The sequence below is a fragment of the Mya arenaria genome, chromosome 8 (assembly GCF_026914265.1).
Source record: "Mya arenaria isolate MELC-2E11 chromosome 8, ASM2691426v1".
NCBI classification, from domain to species: domain Eukaryota; kingdom Metazoa; phylum Mollusca; class Bivalvia; order Myida; family Myidae; genus Mya; species Mya arenaria.
The window spans coordinates 67,954,072-67,980,091 of record NC_069129.1 but is presented as its reverse complement, the minus strand read 5'-3'; the positions used below and the strand labels follow the sequence as shown (position 1 = coordinate 67,980,091).

The following is a 26,020-nucleotide window of genomic DNA, read 5'->3' as shown; positions in this document are numbered from 1 at the left end:
CCCATAACCATATCAAAGTCAAAACGTAGAATTTTCTATAGCGCAAGTGGTAATATAAGCAATAAGCCCCCTTCGCCATAGTTACTGAGCTTAAATCGTAGCCAAGTCATACACAGTAAAGGAAAAAAACACACAAGCCTTAAAAAACAAGCAAAAGTTAGATACCATTAACGACCCATATATAGCAAAATTATTGTGACCATAAGCAAGAATTATAACAAATCGGATTTACAAGTTATAAAGACAGCGATATTGTTCTCTTCGATATAAAAGCAAATCGTTTATACTTAATATGACTCTTAAGTATACACATTTCTTCAAACGTCAAAAAGCTCTTGAAAATCGTAGAATAATAACATTCAAGTTCATTTTACCTTTTATTCTAAAATCACTCCAAAGAATGCACATGCGCCTTAAATCGCCAATACACTCATGAAAATCTAAGAAGAAGAATCTTAAAGTTAATTTTACCTTCAATTAACTGCATTTCAAGGTATATATACAATTGCAGTCTTTATTAAACAAACCCTGTTAGTTGATAATCTAGAATACATTGCAATATTGATATGTCAATCCATCAAAGTCAACCATAACTTCGTCTTTAGAATAGAATGTATTGTCTTTTTTTTAAAAATGGCAACTTAGTTACGCTTTTGTTGTTGAGACAATAAAATGCCACTAAAGAAAGGTTTCACGTATGATGTAACTTAAAAAGTGTTCTGACATCACATCCTCATTGGCTAGAGATTAGAATTATGGCCATTTTATATAAGTCACAACAAAAACTCAATCAAAAAGAGGCTATCTAGGGTCCTGACTACAAACTGCAACAATTGTAATGTTGGGTGCGGTTGTAGTGCAGCAAACTTGGAGATTATAATTCCAGATCGGTCGATTTTTTTAATTCGGTTCGAAGTGCCATCGAGATTTTCATTCTCGTTTAAGGGTGCCGTGCTTCTGACAACGACATTAACTTTATTAGATATCAATAATATATTATGTTTGTTTATATTTGTTGTGTTACAGCAGACCTCATCAAGAGCACTGTAACGATTCAGAAAGGCTGATGATAGTTTAAGTGTTTTTGAACATTGTTTTCCTTTATATTATTTTGATTTTTACAGCGGCTGCCAATGAAGCTGACGACACCAAACGCTCATGGCTTTGTTTCTATTTACAGTTGATGAAGAACAGGCGGGGATGATCCAGCCAGACGAGAAAAGTCACAATTTGTGGGTTCTCCCAAACATACCTTTATCCATTGGTAAATAACAATTGTTTTTCAAGTATACACTCATCCTGCGTACTTGCATGCAAAGAAATAAGCATAATTTTATATTTATATTTCTCAGCTAACGAGATCGAGAGGCGGTGACGATTGATCTGGATGTAGAGGAGTTTACAATGTAATTAATTGACGTCCTTCGTACATACACACCAATATGCATACTTTTGTATTTTACTTTAAACATACATCTCTTGTGTTACAGCTGACGACATCGAGCGAATGGTGACTATCCAGCTGGATTGGGAGGAGTTAACCATGGAATTTTTAGATGCCTTGCCCTGGGACGTACGTATTCACCAATTACACTCACTGGTCACACATCGTATTCAAGCTAAACAAAGATGACTAGTTCTTAAATTAGCGTTTCATTACATGAAGGCACATTGGCCAGTTCAGTCCCTAAATAATTAGTGTTGTGAATTATGTGATACGTTTTTCCGTTGCTGAAATAAAACCTATATAAAAGATATAATGCAGTCTTTTGCAGCTAATTATAAAGATCCGGTTAAGCCTTTTGTTTGGTCAAATATAGGCGAAACCTTCATTGATTGGTCAATTCTTAGCAAAAAATGTCTGTTGACCAATTAGCATTTGCAAACTTATGAAAAGAGAACCTGCGGATGAGCCATCCAGCTTTTAAATGGACCTCAATAGACAGGCCGACAGACAGAAAGATCGACGTGTTGGTTTTATGTACAATATACATCGTCAACAACACAATTCTTATAACATATGAACATGTAAAACAACGGTGTTCCTCAACGGAAATAATCGACTTCAATCTACTCATAATTGGAGTGATTTATTAATAACATGTTCCAATTAAATTCATTATATAATATTTTTGTCTAGAATGTATCTCAACTGCGTACTTTAAGGACGAGGTCGATCACGACAATGACGTAACAGCGGACGCGTATGTTGTGGTGTACTCGGTTATAGATCGGGTGACGTTTGACGCGGCGGTACAGAGCCTCTACAAGCTCCGTCACGGCCTCGGCACTGACCGACCCATCATCCTCGTCGGTAACAAGATTGACCTTGTCCGGAAACGCAAGGTGAAGAAAGAAGGTAATATGTTTTTAAATGTTCTTAAATTTGTATTTGTTCGTAATATTAAGTTATATCCCCAAAATGCTCCGTCTAGGAAAAAGAGTAGATGGCGGTATGCACATACACTTATATGCCTTTCTCCGCCTCGTTGAACTACCAGACATGTTGCCCTACCATAGAAATTCAAACTGAATACGAGAATGATCCGGAATAAAACAAATCATTGTTAAAGAGATAGATAAGTAAATAATTTTATTTTGCGTTTTAAATTTGATCTTTTGAAGAAAAACAACAACTCATTGTAGCCTTCCATTGTCACAAGTCTAAATGATTCCGCAAATAGAATAATATTCATAATGAAAACCGGTTGTTCCAACGTAATATAGGTTTTGCTGTCTTGATTAACCAAAACTAAATTGACAGTTAAAACTTTAATATGGTTGTTATCTTAAATAAAAGTATAATTGCAAACACACTCATCTCTTTAACCATTTCTCGGAATGAACTTCATTTGAACGTCAATTAATCAATACCTAGTTTCAAACAAACACTTTCTTTATTTCATCGTAGGTAAATTGTACAGGTGTGTTACTATTATGTGAAGACGCAATCAATTATACACGTATAAGAACAGATTGTATTTTTCTATTGGAGCTTCCGTTTTCAATGAATAGTAACCCAAGTCATAGTGGCCAACGTGGTCAAATTGAAATATCACAATCCACAACCGCTTTTTTGGAAATACCAATACAAACCGATCTTGTTCACAGATTCAAATTCATCACAAGGAGATTTGTTTTTTGCGAAGCCTAATTTACATTCCCTTGATACCGAGAAAGGACGAGTTCACTCATTGATAACTTATATTATTTTTCTTTCGTCGTTCATACCAACTAAGATGTTCTTAAAATGTATTCTCGTTTCCTACCTGTCTACTAAACAATATCGAAATCGAGGCAATTACCTTTTCTAATGTATCATTATAAACATAAGCTTAAATATTTACAAAAAGAATGACACTGAATTATTTGATTTCTGCAATGCCATTTTCAATTTGTTGAAATTATATTTTTATGTAAAACGCTATGTACTGTATCATTTTAGAAAAGGAGAGAGGTAATTCGATTATCATTCAGCTAACCCACCAACTAAACGATGTTGTTTCAATGTATTGTTATGAAAAAGATGCATAAACTAATTAAACTATTCTTTGTTTTGAACATTTGGTGCAATTTATGCTTCTTGGAAAGTATAAAACTATATAATGCTTGGTCAAGTGTCATTTAGTGTGTTGGCTCTGTTGAAGGAACATTTGTTCTCAATTGTCAGTAACTTAGGGTTTTGAAATTTGTTAGGAACAAATGAACCACACTCTCGCTAACAATTTCAAGGTTAAAATCCAAGCATTTATAAGTAAACATGTTTAAATGCATGCGTGGACTGGCTGCGTTGTTTGTGATGGTGTGTCTCTCGTTAAGTGTCAGTAAAGCCTTTACAATGTGCTTTTAAACAGGGTCTTCGTTTACATTGCTGGCTACTTGGGCAGTCCCTGTAGATTCTAATTTATTTGAAGCACACAACCAAGAAGTAAAGAGTATGATACGAGCGGTGTAATCCCATATTAAAGGTCACTAATTGCCAGCAACTAAGAAATATATGACATGAATGTAATCAATAAATAACAGAATTAAACAAGTTTGATGAACAGCATGTAGCAAGTGCGGATACACTTCTTAACTTCCAAATATCTGAAACAAAATAGGTGAAATGGGAGAAAACGATGCAACATTAGCTCGTTATTTCCACCTCCATTTTGCTTGCAGCAGCATACATATCGTAATTATTGGAAATATATTGGATAGGGTGAGTATTTCATAAAAAACCTGGAACGTTTCTAGTAAATATTTGGACATAACACGATGAAAATATTTTTTTTATTAAAACACAGTAAATGTCAAATTGTCAAAGACTTTGGAGGGCAGTTTAAACATAACGAAACATATGAAATATTGTCCACGATCATCAACAAAATATTGGCGTTTTATTAGAATTATTACAATTAGAATAAATAAAAAAATCACATATTTTTAATATAATGAGACAACATGCAATATCGACGTACACAAATACCTAGTTTTTTTTAAATGGTCTTTTGATAAATGCCTTCCATTTGATATTCGAGTTAGATGTTTATATTTTTGATAGGTCACATATGACTTCATATTCTGTTTTAAAGCCGCAGTGTGCCAGTGGTTGATGTTTTTGTGTTGCTGCAAGTGTTATGTTCTGGCTTTGAGAAGGCGTGAGTTTTTACCCGGATAACGCTTGATACGATTACACTCTGCCAGAATTCACGTACGGTTTTGCAGATGCATCATCATATCATCCTTTTGCGCCAATTGTTCGTTATAAATTGCTATGTATCAAGGTCGTGTCATGTAAGAACGCCTGTTAATCTAGTTCTCTTGGGCAATTGCATAATATTTGAAAAGTGCATTGTTTTCATGAACACTATGGTTTTCCCTATAAACAGCTGGACTTACCATATCTTGCAGGTGGAAGGAAACGAAAGGTTGCAAAACTCTCAATTAACTTAAATTAACATGACTCTAGGCGTCATTTAACAATTGAGTGATGTTACAAAGGAGTTATATTTTTCAATAAATGATAACACAAGGTTGCATATACAACTATTTAAGTGTTGTTTACCAGTGACTAGGATGAGTGAGGTCCGTACACGCGACATATCTGTTAACACTTATCACAACACAGAAATGAAGACATTGCGTTATTGGCATTGCCATTGGTAGATCATATTTATATCATAGTTAAAGAAACACCATAGAAATATTTTTAAGAAAAGAGATGATAAATAAAAACCTTATATGAACTTAATTGTGTATGTCATTGTTTTTGCAATATTGCATCAACTTTTGTTATTCAACGCAAAGCTAACGTATGTATGTAACTATTTCCAGCATTTTTTAAAAATCTTTGCTTGTAATTATATGTAAACAAAATAGTCTGACTGTTAATGGAATGTGATTCATCATATCGAGCATTGCAGTAATTAATCAGCAAAAAGCTCTGTTAACAACAAAATGCATACGTAACTTAAAACACAACACCAAGGACCACGCGTTAATTTACATTTGATAGCCAATGCTATGATCGCATGGAATTAGAACATTTTGTGTATGTTGAAAACTATTTTTCTTCTCTTTTTTGAACGATTAGTAATTAACAGCGCAATAATACTCTCATAGAACAAACGTTTAAAAAACACTAGCAATAGTTCGGCTCGGCTGAAACCGAAAAAATGAAATGGGAAGATGCCGTATTTATGAAGTTTCCTTAGTCATTTCCTAACTTAAGACGATTCTTTAAATTTTCGTTGTCAAATAAAAGAATGTACAAGTGTTTTTAACATTAATGTATGTTGTTTTTTAAAAAAAGATCAACTTAAAATGATGTATTTTATTAGTTTGCATCTCAAATGAAGAAAGAGATACTTAAATTAGGAAAGTGAACGTTTCTTATGAAATGACTTAAAATTTATGAATATCACTCCAGGCTAGGCCGAACTTTCCGGGCATACAACTTGCACATCCTAGTTTCCGTAATAGAACTGATTTAACTTCTAGAACCTGAATACACAAGTCTTCTCCGGCTCCCCCACCACCGCCACCACCATCGTTAATGCCTGTGTAGTATGTTTTGTAATTATATTCCTTGCACAGTGCCAGGGTTTACGAGATACACAAACTTGGAGAACATTCTCGTCGAAAGATCTATGACCGATCATTTATATTCAGTATTTCGATTTATTTACACTGAAGGGCGCTTGTTTTTCCATCAGCGCAAGGTTATGCTTGATTTAAGCTGGTGCGGTAAATTCTAAGTGCATTATTATCATTATGACAAGCGAATCAAGGTGAAGCTCGATTCATTCGCAGATGATTTACAATTTATATTAATTCCCCGTATGTTTGGTTTTGGAGTCAAGAGACTGTTTGCACAATAGTAAAACTGTACATCTACATAATTATGAACTTTATAATTATAGATATACATGTGCATCTGATGAAGCAATAACGATTAAAGAAAATATAATAAAAAAATGTAGACATAAGTTTGTTTATAACATAATTGCTAATTATATTAAGAATTATTGTTCTGATGCAGGTCATAGTCAATATCCACGGTTTACATTCCGACTGCACCTTCAATAACATTGGCATAGGACGCTGACTATGCTCGTTTAAAGAATGAAAACGTTTCAATACCTGGAATTTAATAAACAATGTTTTCGTGAAACTGATGAAGACGTTTCCATCGGAGATAATAAGACAAGCACGGCGATTTATTTAGTTCTTTCTTTTCAGAACACGAAAACTTACAGTTCCATTGATCAACAATATATCAGATTATCAGTTGATTTTTTTTTATCCCAGTCTTTTTTTTTAAATGTGCTCATTTCACATTGATGTATATGGTTAACATATATAATTTTCAATGACGTTATAAATATTGAATTTAGATCACATAAGATAACGATGGTATTGTCCCTTTATAGTTTCAATAAGTTTATCAATATGTAACAAAAATGCAATCCTCTGGAATTCCATTCCCCGACAAGGACAGTCACGTTTTCAATATTGAGACATTAGGATATCACGTGTACGTCTTGTCTGTTTTTTTGGCTGATCCTTAACTTGATGTTAGATGCAGAACGTATTTTTCACATCATTTTAAAGAGGTTTCAATATTTTGAATTAAGTAATATATAATATTATGTTTTAGTTCACGTGACAAGGTTTAATTAACAAAATGTCCGACTATATTGTATAATGACCAATAAAACTCCGCTATGTGGGCATTTACACGAAGGCCGCCGAGTTTGTTTGGCAAATGAGTATGGAAAGACCGGTCGAGAAATACGTCGTATTTATCCTATAGTTAGTAAAAGAGTTTATCTTGGTGACAGTTAGCTTCGTTCCAATACTGGAACTTCTATATTGAAGAATATAAAAAGTAAGATCTTGTCTGAGTAATATTCCATGCGTAGTATGGTTATAAGAGAATGGGTTTTGGTACAGTATCCAAGAACCAGGCAAAACGTTCTAGAACAGATAATGCTATACAATATAACAGATTCATGTTAATATAAATAGAAAAGGATAAATGATTACATCATTGAGCAGATGAACTCTCTTGATGCTACAAAGCAAGCCTGTGTTACTATCCAGGCTTTGATATTTTTGAAAACAGAAATATACTGTTATATGTTTGTAATTGATTGACTGGCACCGTTCTTTATTATCTTCCAATGACGCACGATATATATACATATTCTTATACCCAGCCGTGCAGGATATGTTTTCTCTCCAGTTAGTAATTCTTTTGTTTTGTTGATTGTGTGTTGTTTTGTTGTTGTTTTTTATTGTTTGTTTTTTCGTACTTTTTTTTGGGGGGGGCATTTCAAAGATGCAGAATATAAGCAATGTCGATAATGCATAATTGCATCGTTTTTATTCCTTCGAGTTGCTTCACTCCAGTTAAGAGCAGTTTGGTTGGCTTGTGAATTACATGTTTACTGAATAATGAATGATGATTGTTTTCGTTTTTGAGCTGTGATGTTATGCATATGTTTTGTTGTTGTCCTAGATTTCAGATTTGTTTACATAACATCAAGGTCATGGACACAAAAACAATTAAAGTTTGAATTTGATTAATCTCGAAGTTGTCGATTTAATGACATACGATAATCATTGAAGCGTGTGTACGATTAGTTAAATAGTATTTCAAGCCTCCGCTGGCCTGAAGCTGATTTAATTGCGATGACGCAACTAAAACATTTTGACTCAAAGAGGGCATTAGTGTTTTACCGGTAGCACTTTGAGTGAATAGATTATGCACGCAATCAAGTACTATGTGGGCGGTTGAATTATGCAGATGGATCATCATATCGTCCTGTAACCCAAAATGATCGTAATATTTTGATATATACAGAAGGTCTTACATAAAAAAAAACGTAGATACATACCTTATTCTCCTGAGCATGATTGCATCGGTTTGTTAACATTGTATTGTTTCATGGAACACATGTTCCTTCTTTATAAATAAGTTTTGGTGATAAAGGAAGATGTTTAAAAAATAGTGAAAGAAACTGATAAAATAGTGTTCAAACAAATCATTTTTGAAAATATTTATACATGCATTTACTATCATCTACTATCGGTATTTAAAGCAAAGATCTACACTATGTAACAATTTGTATTAACCTTTAAGTAGTCGATTAGTATTCAAGCTATGTGTTTATAAATACAATGTAAATACATATAAATACACACATAGCTTGATTTCTACAGCGATGCAATCCATCATACAGAGTTGTGATGTAATTAAGAAGTAAATACCTTTGTAATCAAGAGGCTGTTGTCATCGTAATGCACTTTAATTTTAATTATTTAATCATTATTATACAAAATGTACATGTGTTAAACGTTTATATATTTATGAATAGTTAAAATTTTTTTAATGAATTAAGTTATAGTTTTGATCTAAAATCATTTTTGATAACCTTAATAGGAAATAGTGTCTGATTCAGGACCGTCTACACTCATGGTACACATTCCTGTTAAACAGCAGTTCCGTGGGCTAGTCAACTGGCAAAGCTTCGTTTTGTGTAAATGGTATCTTAAAAATGTTGTTTTGGTGAGACAAAAGGAAACAAGGTTAAGCATGTCTCATTAGTTTTCATGTTCGTGTTAAGTAAATTTGCTATGGCAGTTGACATGAGCCGCTGAGTGCTTCAAGATTTTTCTTCAGGGCAAGTGCCTTATTTCGGATACTGCCGGAATGATCGGACACCGGATTAAGAAATAACACAGCAACATTTATAACGAAATAACTTTTCAACAGAAGCCATTGTTAGAAATGACAAACTGTATCAAACTTTGTTCAGCTAGATTTAAGAAGGGCATTCCTATGTCAAGTGACATAAAGAAATTATGAAATAAGTAACAACGATCGTTTGGATTCATGCTTGTTAGTTTAACATGAACGCTCGTAGGTATTCTTTTAAAAGATTAGGCACTTGTCCAGTAACAAGAACGTGCGATTTATTAAAAACTGCCAGAACAACCTTAACGCATGCTGCTGAAATCTCTTTACTTCATGTTTTGTATAATGGTATTAGTTGATTACTTTATATCATAATCTCTTAATAATACGATCGGTTCAACCACCTCGATGTAAATAAGGATGATAATTCAATGAGGCTAATAAAGGCTAATCGATAAACATGTACAAAATGTTTGTAATAAGTTAGACTTAAAATGTTTAGCTGCCACTTTACCTCACCGGGTCCAGTTTACCCTTGTTTGGTAATGATGTGTTATTTTGTGACAATGTGTGCCTCTCCTTTAGAATCTTGGCTTGTCCATGTAGTTTCCATTATATCATTGACATTCTTACCTACATTCTGTGCCCGATATCCTTAGGAAAGTTATATTAATTATAAACAGAACAGTGCGGTCTTATATACTGCTTATTCTAAAGAATGGCCAACAATTAAGACATCTATGTCATTAATAAAATAAATTAAGAACACAAATGAACATTAATGAAGACATCTTAATGCATGTTGGACAACTTACAAAACTCCCGAACATCTGAAACAAAAAAGACCAAATGACGAGAATAGATGCAACATTAGCTCGTACAACTTAATCCGCCATCTTATTTGCAGCAGCATAATCATTGCATATTTTGAAAGGAAGAGGATAATGTGATTAGGTAATTATTAACAGAAACATATGTAGTTAATTATTACACACTAAACGATGATAAATCTCAATCATTTTGAATACACAGCAAAAGCCTAGTTTCCCTTGATCGTGTATTAAGAGTTAACATTACGAAACACATTATGCTTTTTGCCCTTGTAATGTAACATGTATTACCTTTATTAATATTTGTTATAGTGGTTACGGTTATTGCATACATACCAGGTATGATTGCGATTTTTGAATACACAGGGAAGAATGTGTTTGTCTATATGTCGGTTTTTATCTTTGATATATCAAAATATCCATTAGGGAAGATCATTATAAAGTGTTGGCCACAAGTATTATCTTATTATAGTTTAGAGAGCCTCTGATATCACCAAGATTGGCAGTTACGTCTGAGATATCAAGAGATTCACATGAACATTGTTAATCGAATGAAGACCTACTAGCATAATTTATGGCATAATCTTCTATACGAAAGCCATAACAAATACGCAGACTTTCTTTACAAATTATACAAGATTTTGACAACTTGTCATAATATTTGGCTGGCATATAAACAAAGGTAGAATAACAAAACAAAACTGCAAGAACACGATACAAAATGCATTTACTTTTTGGTATTTTGATGATTGTTTTTGCATTAAGATGCTACCAAGGATTATTTATACTTTGTAAGATTTTAGATTTTGAATTTTTTGGCTGCCACTATACGTCTACATGGTATAAAATGTGTCGTATGTAAATGTTTTAGTGGTTTAACATAAATGGATGCGTATTATTCTACCAAACTTAAAAACTTAATGCACTTAATGTGCTAATTCTAAAATGCAAGAATATTCAACAAATCTGAACAAAACTTCCTGAGAATCAGGCCGTTATTTTTGAAGTGAGTTATATTAACAAATGACGTCGTAACATTGAACACAATTTGTTTTTACATTTCTGTAGATCGTTGACTTCAAAACTGCATTTAAATTACAAGCAGATGCAGAAATAATACTTATATATTGGTTTTATGTTAAAATTTGAAGCTATTATAAACAATTACAATTAATATTTTACATCAGTGAAGCAACACGCCCAACTGCAAATTGAAAAACGTAAAATATCGACGTTATGTCAGCTTGCTGTGCTTAATATGCAAACATGTTAAACGGAACTTTACTTTTGGTGTACTTTTGCAACGGTTATGTTCTTATGGCTACTGAACTTGTTTCTGTAGTTTTTGGACTAGGGCACTTGTGGCCTAGTTCATAGCCGTAAACGCCGCATCTGAGGGTTCACTGACGTAATGTATTCATACGCTGTATTTTGATTGGATTACCGTTAGCGAATTTGAATAATCAAAGTAGTACCAGAACTGATTACAATGAAAACATCCAATAAAAATAGTTCTCCTAACATTTCAAGCTAACTGTATGTTCTTTTAATGAAGCACAAGAAATGCATGTACGTAGCGAGTGAGTTAATCGGGTTAACTACATGAATGTTCTTGCATCGGTCAGATTATATGCAATAAGAATATGAACATATTGGAAAAGTACGCATCGAAATTTTTCCGTTCAATGCTCTGTATTGATAGACTGGTACCCTCTTTCTCTTTTATCCGAAAAGAAACCAGTATCAGCTAACCGCGGTGCCCGTCGCGCATTCAAATGTCTTGTGAATTCATACGTATTAAAAGCGAATAAAGCGTGCGGTCTAAGTAGAAAACAACCAGGAAAAGTGGTTTAAAAAATAGTGTTATCCTTTGTATACAACGTTGGTATTCCGAAGTCGGTCCCTGATCTTTTTTTCGACATAATTTGCATGTTTCCGTGATATTTTCTTTTCGATACAAAGTTTTTTTAACTAATCATCGCATGGCACTTAGCACTTTTTTTTTAAATACAACATGAATTTTGGTATTTATTGTTCAAATACTATTAATGTTAACTAAAAACCATATGCCCCGTACTTGTATAACTTTATATTTTTGAGGAAAAGTAAATCAGGGTACCAATCTACTTATTGACCTCAAAATTTACTCTGATCAGAGCGGCCGAATGATTCAGACATGTATGTTATCACTACTTCCGGATGCTGATGATGTGAATTTCATAGTGTTTTATTGAGGAAATTTATCAATAAAGCCGCCATTGAATGATAACCACCATCAAACGGATTTATTTTCATCTTAACGTGGGTAGCATTTTTGATTTGACACGTTAATTTTCAAAAAAACATTCATTTGAAAAAATCATGTGATTTCAATTTTGCAAAATGGAGATAAAAAAATATCAAATATGCGCATACTTATTTATGAAGTTTCATTCTAAATGAAGCCAAATGTATGAATATGTGCACAGCATCTGTCGGTTAGATGACTGTTTACCTATTCGCATAGAAATATCTTGGAGCCACTCTCAGTGTAAGTACATGACATTGTGATAAACCATCGCCATTGATAAAACAATCTTGCGTGCTCAATTTTGATTTCCTCTTTTATATAATGCACCAGTCAATTGTTACCACGGCCCCCTCTCGGGAATATACCAGGGAAAAGGGCTGTGTTTTTACCTTCCAGGTGTCCTCGTAGCTAAAGAACTTCAGCGAACACATTATATATTACGTTTTTGGACGTGTTGTAAACATCAAAAAAATTAATATCAACATTACAGTTATGGAAGCCAGAACTAGTGTCCTCGCAATGCCGGGTGATTGTGGTGGTTTTGTCTTTCCTCAAAATATATCAGGAAATTGCTCTTACCTTAGATCCCCGGGGTGTGGGGCTATACACGGGATTTTACCACCAGTTCGTTTTCGCAGGGCAGGGATTTTACCGGGGATTGGCTGGATGGAAATCCGTGGGGGGCATGATCACAAGTGACTGGTGCATATTTTACAAGATCTTTTTCTGAAGACGCTTTGTGCTCACTTTTAGTTATCTAGCCAAGAATGAAATCCAAAAATCAGTCAGAGATACAGTATGGTGATGCATTGTTGTTGATACATCAATATAAATTTGTGAAATATTTGAGGGAAAGGTATTTGGTTAAATAATTTACAAGTGTAACTTTTGAGTTTTATTTAACAATGCAGTGCCGAAAATTGTGGAGATAGAATTGAATTTGTATTAATTAATCTGTTGACTTGTGGCGTTTAGGGAACAAAATCAAAATATTCAATAAAGATCCCTTATCATCCAATGTTGTGGAATAGTAAAGTAATGAAGATTTAATCTCACAACAGTCTTTCTCAAATCCTGTCAAGGCTTCTTTATGCTTTAAAATATTTAACCTCGCCATGTCAGACCAGAAATCATCTTGGCATGAGATTGGATCACTATGTATCATTATGCACCAGTCAATTGTAACCACGGCTCCCACATCCGGGGGTATACCGGGGATAGCCGGCGAAATGGGCCATGTTTTTTACCTTTCAGATGGCCCCGCAGTGCCAGGTCTTCCCGGAAAATACAGTGTGGATCCGATGGCTTAACCTGTCCCTTGAGTGCGGGGCATTTGGTGGGGACTTTACCATCAGATTATCTCCGCAGGTCGGGGATTTTACCTGGGGTTGGCTGGACCGAAAGTAAAAGTCCCCGCTATTCCGGGACTGGGGGGCGGGGGGCATGGTTACAATTGACTGATTAGCTTGTGTATTTAGATAAAGTTAGGAATATATATTTATTTATATAAGCTATACTTTGTAATCTAAATAAAAAAATTGAAAATGGTATACTTTATCAATAAATGCAAGTATACATAAATGACTGTACAAATCTTTATGTATCATCCAGATATGAGTACCTTGCGGGGTGAATGTTATTTGTAAAAATTATACTAAGTGAGTTTTCAAGATTACCTTTCCAATCGCATACACAATGCAGTTTGAAACCTGACTAATTAAAACAAATCTTGGTTGCTATTAAATATTTGATAAGTCACAGACATTATAAGGTACAGTTTAAAGGGGCTGTACTCAGTTAATGATGAAAAAGCAAAAATTAAAGAAAATTGTAGAAAATTGACATAAACTTGGTATCGATGTGTACAATTAATGCATTGAAACTTACTAACTAACTGATGATCCCCATAGTTTACAAATGATTTATTTATAGCAGTTATTTCATGTTTTTCCATTAAAAAAGATTACTAGGTATTGTCGTTCCAAAACAAAAAATAAAAAAGTTGTCAAAATGAGAGTGCAGCTTTAAACTCATAATAAAATGTCAATGCACTTCATTTGACATAATTTTAAACAGATGGAAAATGTTATTTTTAAAAAGCACAATATATCCTTTATGTAACCTTACATTATAATGAATTTATTCAGATCAGTGACTTTTCTTGCACTTAAATGTGAACAAGAAAGCTTGGGATTGAACACTAAATGAAACAAGAATGAAATTAAATGAATCACAAAATATCATCAAAATTATACACACAAATGTTCTTTGATATACCAAAATATGAAACCTTTTAGACTTTCAAAAATTTAACATTTACTAAATACGGTTATATAAAATGATGAATACATTTGTAGGATTTGATATCCTACTAGATGTAACTCGGCTTCGTTCATTTTCTAAACTTTCCCTCAGTGATGAGGAATAAATTTTATTCACTGCAATTGTTTTCTAAGTTTATGAAAATAAGAACAAATGAAACAATTCATTAACTACTGTTGATCAGTGCAGATTGTGGGAGGTGATGGTTGATTTCAATGAACCACCAATAAGCCCTGCCAAAATTGGATAATGATTGGTCAGTCAGGTGCTTTTGGTAGGCATGATTAGCATGAATGTTAATTTTAACCATCATTTATGAATGTTTACACAATCATTGAATATTGAAATAACAAGCGAAATGTTAGTTTGAATGATGAAAGCCATGAAATATGTGAAGTATTCAAAAAGAGACCATTTTTTCAGCTTGTGTAAAAAATGAAAAAAAATGTTAAGTAAAATTATTTATTGTTTATCAGGAAAATGTTGAAATCTCATGTTTAGACCTATAGTGATCATACTTGATTGCTATGTTATTGGCACTTATTGCAATATGTTTTATTCATTGCAATATTTATGTAAAACATTAATTATTATGTTGACTTAAGTTTGTAGATAAGTGCTAATGGTATAGGTGATGTGAGAATGATCTCATAAGTCTTTAAAACCCCTTTTGGTATTGTGAGTTTTTTTGCTCAAGTCTTGTTCAGTTTAGCTTTTGAAGATTTTCAAAGTAACTGCAAAACAAGTCCAGCTGTCTAGAAAGACTATGTCAAACACTGACCAGATATAATTTCTTGTCTTTTCAAATTACCAACTTGGCAATGGTTTTATCATAACATAGAATATTGGTTTGAACATGTTAGTGTTTTTTTTATGTGGAATGAAATATCATAAATGGCACTAAATTGAACATAATTTATAGTTCTCATTGATATTACACATAGCCCCAAGTACATGTTGATCTAAGATTTAAGGCTTGGATGGAGTCAGGGCAAGAAAAATGCATGTTAATACATTGTACTTTCCAACACAAGAACTGTTTGTTTATTCAAGTAAATAAAGCAATCCCAACACCAAAGAACTGCAGTATTGCATAACCAGCTTAATTGACATTATGAGTTGGAGTTCAAATTGCTGCAATTAAAGGCACATCTAGTTTTCAGAATTATTAAAACTCTGATTTAGCAACCTTAATTTAGTTATATGAACTACTTTTGCGAAATGAAAGCTTTTTTAGATTTACAAGGACAGGTGAAAAGTATTTGCCAAATGTACTGCAAGACCTGATACCTGTTGCCTAGGAATCCAACAAATTCTTGGCACTCCAAATGTTACAGTACTATTCAATTTGGAGTGCCTGAAAAGAAAGCTTCTTGATTCTACATTCAACATCTTCTTTCTGTATGACATATTGGACCAGGAGAATAATGAACCTACAACCTTTTGCATCTATTGAGATAGGACAGTGACAGAGGACAATATAAGAATGGCCAACTGCTACATTTATTGAGTTATCTAATGCATACAAATTAAGACGGAGAAAATAATTCTAATTTTTTCAAAACTTCTTCCTTAAGCATATTGTACATGTATGTAGTTGTCTTTTACAATGATTGTTCAAAGTTACAATGGCCCTGTGGGTTAAAGATGCTCTGTCCACGGGGTAACAGGTTTTGTACATAATAGGGGTATAAGTACTGCGTTTTGATCCAGGAGGTTGTATTCGACTCAAGTAGAAATTTGTAGATTCGGACACCACAAGGCACAAGCCGAGTAAAATCAAAATCTACAAAAAACTACCAGAATCAAATATGACAATCCGCCATATCCAGATCAAAACGCAGTACTAATAACCCTTTTATTATATACATTACTGATTAGATGACATAGAAGCCACAGCTTTGCATAATAAAGTTCATTTTAAGGATGCACTCATTGGTTTAATGACGTCAAATTAATATTGCGCAACATACTTGTTATGGCGTTACGTCACAAGAGTGGTATATGGCCGTATTGAACTGGAGCGGAATATGGGTTAAAGTATTTTGTGATATGTATTGCATGTGGATTGATGATGGGTATAAAATAAAGAATAAAATTATGTTTGGTATTTCATTCTCACTAGCAGTGTGATGAACTGCTGACACCATGTTATGAAATTTGATGGTCAAAGTATTTAAAAGACATTTCAATATTTCATACTTAAAAACGATATTCATCTCATCTTAGTCTACTCAACTTGCTTTGCTATGTACAAAAGTCTGCAGCAATTATATGAATAGCATTAGACAGAAGGCAGTGCCTAATATTTATCAACAGCACTAAGTTATCATGGTAACATGTTATATGAATTGAATACCAAGCACAAATTAAGAGGGAGAAAATAATTCTTCACTTTTTTTAAATAAAAACTACTTCCTTATAGCATTGTGTATGCAGTCTGACATAGGTGTACAATGTAGATGTCTTTTACAAAGATTTTTCAAAGTAATTGGCCCTGTGGTTTAAAGCTCCCCTGAAAAAGAGGTGACAGGTTTTCTACATAGTATATAATTACATCATTGAAAATCTTCTTTGAAACTGCAAATAGCAGTCCTTTGATATAAAAGGAATTGATCAAATTAAAGAAGTATGTGTGCCAACCACGTAAATTAATTTGAACAAATCTGATTTAACGACTTTGAGAAATACAAAAGAACTATGACTTCATCTGATTTAACGCTTTAGCCCCTCCCAACCCCTCTCACTATACACACACTTAACTAGATTTTTCAAATTTCCTTTGCAGCTTGCAAGCAGTTTACGTCTAAAGTTTAGGCTAGCCCATTAAACAGTGACCCCTTGTGATGTGAGCCGTTTTTTTCAATGCTTAGAACATGGTTGTCAACATTCCCCTGAATGAAGCCCTAGTCCATCAGTGCTTTCAGCACTTTGATTCATATAAGTAAGGTGAATTATAATATAATTGTACATTCGAAAACAACGTCGTTTGACGTCATTGTGTTGCGGTCATAGATCCGTATACATAAAGCATTTAAAGTAACTTCCCAAGTTACGTAAATTTCTTAAAAAGTCAAATCAAAAGACAGGGATACGTGTTTTAACATTAAATAATGCTTTGTTTAAAAACAGTCATTGAAATTAATGTATTTTAGAAACTCTCTAATTCTTTTATGATATAACCAAAGAGATACTTAAATCAGGTGACTGAAGTTTGGAAATAATTTAAGAGGTTTCATTAAAAACACCTCTGCTCTGTTTCACCTGTTTTGAAATATGTATATAAGAACATCAATCAGTGTATAATAAAGGATAATATAAAAATAAAATGTAATTAAATATAAAATTAAATTATTACACTATTTATTTATATGATTCATCTCATTGGAGTTTTGGTATAAATCGTACACGTGGGATTTATCGATACACATGGACTGTGTGTAGTGAGATTTATTTACTTTACACGAAACATGGTTATATATACCTTTATGCGTACGCCTAAGATGATAAAAACAAGGTAGAGTTTAACGAAGTCACTTGAAAATAGATGGTTGAAATAAATGAAATAAGTTATGTATATCAAATGTTAAGACGAAACCCGATATTTTCCTCCTCCAACCCGGAAACAAATACCCTTAACAATGTATGTATCTTCTTTTAATTTAAACAAGAAAATATCATTTCAAAAGTACGGTGTAGTTTCGTAAGATAGCTCCTGAAATTCTGTATTCATAACATAGTTTGGTCGCAAGGCAGAAATGCACATCGCATTAATTATGATTACGCTAATCTGGAAGTGAAGGATCAAGAAGAGGGCCGTACGTTTTCACATATGCGGTGAAGAAGTAAGGGAATGATTAAGTCCAACTCTTTGACAAGGGAATAACAAGGACTACTCATATCTCCGGTACACTAATATAAACTGACATTTCCAATTACAGCACTCTCTCCGTATCAACATTGGCCATCAATGTACCGAGATCCCAAAGAATTTATCGCACATACTAATAAAAGGAACCATGCCACTCAGAGTTCACAGTTGTTCCAGGTAATAAATAAAAGCAATTTTTGAGATAAAATAAAATAGCTGAAAATCAACAAAATGGATTTCATTTAACATATTCCATATGTGCATATGAATGCTTAGTTTGGGCACAATACAAATATGTTTTATATATAATGTGCATTTCAGCGACAAAATACTCCAAATACAGAAGTTGCATGATCTATCCCACCAAACTACACCGAACTATTAAATGTGCTTGTTTAAATTGATTGTATGGGTCAACTGTTTCCGGTTTGAATGAGGAAAATATAGGGCAACTATATTAAATGTTATTATTTAAATGGAAGTTTGCGGAAGCTTTACGAAAATATTCATTTCAACGAAGGAACTATATATTCAGTTTATATTGGTACTTACTTACTTATTTTATATCTGGTCTAATGTTCTACTCCAAGAAGTGTTTTCTGGGGTAATTATGACGGTTTCTATTTTATATACCCACATGCCCTACTATTCGCCTTCAATTTTTTCATAAAGCTTTATGGTTGTAGGAAAACATATAATCGCACCAGGATTCATTTATTTTCTATCTACAGGATAAATTTCTTGTCTCGGCCAGTGTCATCAAGATAACGGTATCACTGTCAAACACACCGTGAGACCATTCTTTAACTGGCTTTATAGTGGTGCTTTGGTGGCCATTATTTAATGGAGATAGAAATACAGTCGAGATAAGGCCATGATCTATCACTACATAACATGATATTAACCTTTTAGTATTGACTATATGGCGGAACCCCTTTTTATGTAAAAGATAGGATGTAAAATTTATTGTTCTGTTGTCATTTGTCGTAATTGCTTGTGAAATCTCCGTTTTAAATCATGTGATCTGAAACACAGAAAATAGATCCCCGATAAATGGTGATATCCCAAATTGTACTCGTGTTTAATTGACCCTTGAATTAAGACCTTGTATGCGCTTCCTTGTGTCTATATTACCTTCATGGTTGTGTTTTTTTCCATTTAATAGCTTCTCTTTGATATGTTATTATTTTGTTATTAATACTTTTATCTAATGGAAAACAAGATAGTCATATTAATCACGCCTCTGAGGGATAATTGAAAGTAAATACACAATCTGCAGATGTCTGCCTTGTCAGGTGCGAAGGGAAATTCCTCGCTGATTACCTTTTTGGCATATGCTGTCTGCAATACGTATCTATTAATTTCAAACGTATTTTCTTGATGTATTTTAAATCTCGTTACATTTCAATTGTGTTCATATGATCTATGAATAAGACGCTGACAATGTTATATATACGTACGGTCTCACATACTAAAACAAGAGCTGTCACAGTATGTGACGAATGCCCCCGAATGTGACATTGACCTATAAACAAGGTCAGTGACATGAAAAGTTGATCTTGCCTTTATATGTCAAATACATATGGCAGGTCATTTTAAATTGCCCCTGAACATAAAAAATACCACCCATATTTGACAACCTACACTCTTATGACCTTATATTCAGCATTCCATTGTGAATAAACACCAAGTGTATCTTTCACCTTAGAGGTAGGGACATGGGTCTTGCACGCGACACGTCGTCTTGGTATGTTGAACACATGTGGCAAGTTATTTTAAAATATGTCCATACAAGAAAAAGTAACAGCCCGGACAAGACAACCTATACTCTATGTGCTTATATGCAGCATTGTGAATAAACACCTTAGTGTGACCTTGACCTTAGAGGTAAGAACACGGGTCTTGCATGCGACACGTCGTCTTGGTATGTGGAACACATGTGGCAAGTTATTTTAAAATATGTCCATACAAGAAAAAGTTACAGCCCGTACAAGACAACCTATACTCTATGTGCTTATATGCAGCATTGTGAATAAACACCTTAGTGTGACCTTGACCTTAGAGGTAAGAACACGGGTCTTGCATGCGACACGTCGTCTTGGTATGTGGAACACATGTGGCAATCATTTTAAAATCTGTCCATACAAGGGAAAGTAACAGCCCAGACACGACAACCTATACTCTATGTCCTTATATATGCAGCATTCCATTGTGAATAACACAAAGTGTGACCTTAGAGATAAGGACACGGGACTTACACGCGACACGTCCTCTTGATATGTTGAACACATATTTTAAAATATGTCCATACAAGAGAACGTTACAGCCCAGATCAGACAACCTATACTCTATGTCCATATACCCAGCATTTCATTGTAAATAAACACCTAAGTGTGACCTTGACCTTAGAGGGAGGGACACGGGTCTTGCACACGACACGTCATCTTGGTATGTCAAACACATGTGGTAAGTTATTTTAGAATATGTCCATACAAGAGAAAGTTACAGCCCGGACACGACAATCTATACTCTATGTCTATATACCCAGCATTTCATTGTGAATAAACACCTAAGTGTGAGCTTTACCTTAGAGGGAGGGACACGGGTCTTGCACGCAACACGTGGTCTTGGTATGTGGAACACATGTGGCAAGTTATTTTAAAATCTGTCAATACAAGAGAAAGTTACAGCCCGGACGCGACAACTTATACTCCATATCCTTATATACATCAGTCCATTGTGAATAAACAGCTAAGTGTGACCTTGACCTTAGAGGTGGGAACATTGGTCTTTCACGTGACACGTCGTCTTGGTATGTGGGACACATGTGGCAAGTTATTTTAAAATATGTCCATACAAGGGAAAGTTACAGCCCGGACACGACAACCTATACTCTATGTGCTTATATGCAGCATTGTGAATAAACACCTTAGTGTGACCTTGACCTTAGAGATAAGGACACGGGTCTTTCATGCGACACATCGTCTTGGTATGTGGAACACATGTGGCAAGTTATTTTAAAATCTGTCCATACAAGGGAAAGTTACAGCCCGGACACGACAACCTATGAACTATGTCCTTATATGCAGCACTCCATTGTGAATAAACACTAAGTGTGACCTTGACCTTAGAGGTAGGAACACGGGTCTTGCACACGACACGTCGTCTTGGTATGTGGAACACATGTGGCAAGGTATTTTAAAATATGTCCATACAAGGGGAAGTTACCGCCCGGACACGACAACCTATCCTCAATTGTGAATATACACTAAGTGTGACCTTGACCTTAGGGGTATGAACACGGGTCTTGCACGCGACACGTCGTCTTGGTATGTGGAACACATGTTGCAAGGTATTTTAAAATCTGTCCATACAAGGGAAAGTTACAGCCCGGACACGAGTTATTTAGCCGGACACACGGACGGACGGACGGACAAACGGACGGACGGTGCGATTTTAATATGCCCACCTTCGGGGGCATAAAAACTGTACATTAAGAACAAATGAAACGTCAGGGACATTTCAGTGAAAGCCATGGGCCAAACCTCAATGTTATTCTCTTTAATTGCACAATCTAGCCCCGCGACGAACAATTAATACGGCCCTTCTTAATTTAACAAAAAAGCCAAGCTGCAAAACCCCCTGCGGTCCAAACACAAGGATAAGTCATGCGGCAAAAACGCATTGCGGTCCAACCACAAGGACAAGGCTAGTGACCAAAAATCATTGCGGTTCAACCACAAGAACAAGTACAGCGGCCAACTCTCCCTGCGGTTCAACCACAATTAAAAGCCATTGGCTAAACCTCACTGCGGTCCAACAACAAGAACAAGTACAGCGGCCAACACTCCCTGCGGTTCAACCAAAAGTACAAGTCCAGCGGCTAAACCTCACTGCGGTCCAACCACAAGTACAAGTACAGCGGCCAACACTCCCTGCGGTTCAACCACAAGTACAAGTCCAGCGGCTAAACCTCACTGCTGTCCAACAACAAGAACAAGTACAGCGGCCAACACTCCCTGCGGTTCAACCACAAGTACAAGTCCAGCGGCTAAACCTCACTGCGGTCCAACCACAAGTACAAGTACAGCGGCCAACACTCCCTGCGGTTCAACCACAAGTACAAGTCCAGCGGCTAAACCTCACTGCGGTCAAACCACAAGTACAAGTCCAGCGGCCAACACTCCCTGCGGTTCAACCAAAAGTACAAGTCCAGCGGTTAAATCTCACTGCGGTCCAACCACAAGAACAAGTACAGCAGCCAACAATCCCTGCGGTTCAACCAAAAGTACAAGTCCAGCGGTTAAACCTCACTGCGGTCCAACCACAAGTACAAGTCCAGCGGCAAAACCTCACTGCGGTTTTAACACAAATTCAAGCCGCCCAGCGGATATAACTCACTGCGGTTCAAACACAATGACAAGCCTTGCGGCCCAAAATTCTGCGGTTCTGTTGAATTATACAATGATCACAGGCAAAAACCATACATAAACTTAACAAGAAAAACACACGACAATAGGTAGATATAAATATTAAATATTGCTTTCTGGGAGTATATAGCCGATAACAAAGTTATATAATTGCACAAAAAGACGACTTTCAGATAATATTTATAAAACAAAGAATAATATTAACGACAAACAAACGAACATAACTACTACGTTTTAATCTAATTAACTACCTACAATTTAAAATGAAGTTACAAAATCTCACAGCCAAAAGAATCGAAACTCCCAGGATTCCTCAAACTCGATAATCGGCACTACAACAGTAATTTAGTTTAACAAACATGTAGCGAATCTCAGTGATGTGTTGGTGCCTGATTTTGTGCAACAGTAACTTTTTTACGAATTGAAACTCCTGTAATTTATATTTTCTTTCTGTTTTAAAATATAACTATCCATGAAGTTGAACCAAATACTATAAAAAATAGTAATCAGAGCCTGGTGAACTGTATTTAAGATAAATTGGGCTAAAAAAATAAGAGTAAATTCTACACAGTTTATACTAAATAGGCAACAATTCACAAAGTGTAATCGCTTGACCTGATACAATTTGAAAATGTACTACTGTATACTATCGCGGAAGTTATCAGGAGATAATCTTGTTGTATTAGGGAAGAACTGTTTACACTTTAAAAAATGTTAGACTGTAGACCAGTATCATGTCAACTAATAACATTTCTGGTTAAGCACTCTAAGCAGTTTTCAATCATGGACTAGGATTGTTACTGTCCTTTTCGATCAGCAAAAACATCACAACAACAAAAAAAAAACATATACACACTTCTATGCCTTTCGCCGCCTCGTTGTCCTACCCGACCTTTTGCTCAACCATAGAAATTCAAACTGAATTTGAGAATGATCCGGAAATCATTGTGAAAGAGATAGATAAGCAAACTCATTTTTTTTTTTAATTCGATCTTTTGAAGAAAAAAAATGTAGCCTCCATTGTCACTATTCTAAAAGAGTACGCAAATAGAATAGTATTCATAATGAAAACGGTTGTTCCAACGTAATATGGTCTTATTGTCTTCTTTAACAAAAATAAATTGACAGTTAAAACATAAATATGGCAGTTATCTTAAATAAAAAAAATAAAATTACAAACACACTCATCCGTTTAACCATTTCTCGTTGGAATGAACTTCATTTGAATGTTAATGAATCTGTACATATTTTCAAACAAAAACATTCTTCTTTTCATCGTAGCTAAATTGTACAGGTTTATTACTACTATGTGAAGACGCAATCAATCATACACGTATAAGAACAGATTGTAGTTTCCTACTGGGACAACTGCTTTTAATGAATTGTTATCCAAGTCAATGTGGTCAACGTGGTCAAATTGAAATGACCACTATTTCTTACACTGCAGCATCTATCACCGGCAGAGACGCATCATTTTTCGAATTAAACAACTAATCAAGATATCACAATCCACAACCTATTATACAAATACAAATACAAACCGAACATGTTCACAGATTTAAATCCTTCACAAAGAGATCCTTTTTTTGCGAAGCCTAGTTTGAATTCCCTTGATATGGAGAAAGGACGAGTTCACACATTATTAACTTCTAATATTTTTCTTTCGTCATTTATACCAACTAAGATTGTCTTAAAATGTCTTCTCTTTTCATACCTATCTACTAAACAACATCGAAGCCGAGGCAATTACCCTTTCTGATGTATCATTATAACCATAAGCTTAAATATTCACAATAAGAATGAAACTAAATTATTTGATTTCTGCAATGCCATTTTCTATTTGTTAAAATTATAATTTTACTTTAAACACTATGTACTGCATCACTTAGAAATGGAGAGAGGTAATATGATTTCCAGTCAGCCTACCCATCAACTAAACGGTATGGTTTCAATGTATTTTAATGAAATAAATAGTGTTTAAACTAAAAGCAAATAAAATAATAAATGCAATCCTTTGTTTCAGACGTGAACTCCATCTCCAGGACGTACGACTGCCTCCAGTTGGAGACGTCCGCCGCCCTCAACCACCACGTGGACGAACTACTGGTCGCCATAGTTAAACAGATCCGCCACAAGCTCAACCCGGACGTTCACCCGTCCCCCGAGGGGTACACCGAGCCCGAGATGCGGAAACGCGACTAAAAGGGCGCCACGGGCTTCTTTGTCAGGCTTTACCGGCGATTAAGCCGGAAGGGCCGGCCGAAGGGAAAATGAGGTGGATTTGTTATCAAACGGAGTTGATTAAATGTGATGTAGAATTTATATTTACTTGTGAACTGTGCCCTTTCTGATGGAATATCCATTTTGTGATCGTTTAAGTTCAATCAATATAACTGTGCTTACTATATTCATACATTTTCGTGTCGCCTTTACCATGTTTGTGATCTGTGAGACGTCTGTGGTGGAAGTGTATACAAGGCCTGTTGTGGAATTGTCCAATATTCAACAAGAAGTGCGCTCATCAGCGTCACGTGTTCCCGTCCGCTGCTTATGATCGCCCATATATGTTTATTACTATGATTATATAATATGCGTTGTTTTTTGTGTAAAGGACTGTAAAGCGACTTGATACAAAACCTGTGCGCTGCCGTTTATGTCGACGATAGCGCGAAAGCAACACAATTTACAACACTCTGGACGTGTTTTAACCTTCAATCAGATCTAATATTTAAAACCAGTACTTGTTAAGTGTAACAAATTAATCGTTTATCATTTCGCTAGCCTAAAATAGATACTTCCCATAACGACACAATTATGTTAATGCAGGTGCTTCCATTTGAAGATAATGAATAAATAAAGAACATCGATGAACTTTGTCTCCCTACATGTATGACCATTGCACAAATTAATATATATTACGTGTCATCTTATAACGCTTGCGAAACTCACTCTAACCTCATATGCATTGCACACATATTTGCATTTAAATGCTAGAAGAAAAAGTGACGTTCATTTTGGCCTCGTCAGCAGTGTGTTAATTGTTGACAGTTTACTGGATCTTATTGTTGAAGTATAACATCGGACTTATGC

At 34.8% G+C, this 26,020-nt stretch overlaps 1 protein-coding gene across 1 annotated transcript; it reads left to right on the top strand.

Annotated features, from left to right (window-relative positions):
• The first annotated feature begins 1,158 nt into the window (after window positions 1-1,158).
• Window positions 1,159-25,672, top strand: LOC128244512 (GTP-binding protein GEM-like). The gene is made up of 4 exons (XM_052962514.1): window positions 1,159-1,264; window positions 1,491-1,573; window positions 2,167-2,359; window positions 24,954-25,672. Exons 1-4 carry the CDS (start codon window positions 1,159-1,161, stop codon window positions 25,130-25,132), a joined length of 561 nt encoding a protein of 186 aa, XP_052818474.1. The 3' UTR covers window positions 25,133-25,672.
• The last annotated feature ends 348 nt before the right edge of the window (window positions 25,673-26,020 follow it).

Coding starts and splice junctions, on each gene's coding strand:
- LOC128244512 (XM_052962514.1), top strand. CDS start 1,159: ATGGCTTTGTTTCTATTTACAGTTGATGAAGAACAGGCGGGGATGATC. Junction 1,265..1,490: donor AAACATACCTTTATCCATTG/GTAAATAACAAT, acceptor CTTGTGTTACAG/CTGACGACATCGAGCGAATG. Junction 1,574..2,166: donor TAGATGCCTTGCCCTGGGAC/GTACGTATTCAC, acceptor GCGTACTTTAAG/GACGAGGTCGATCACGACAA.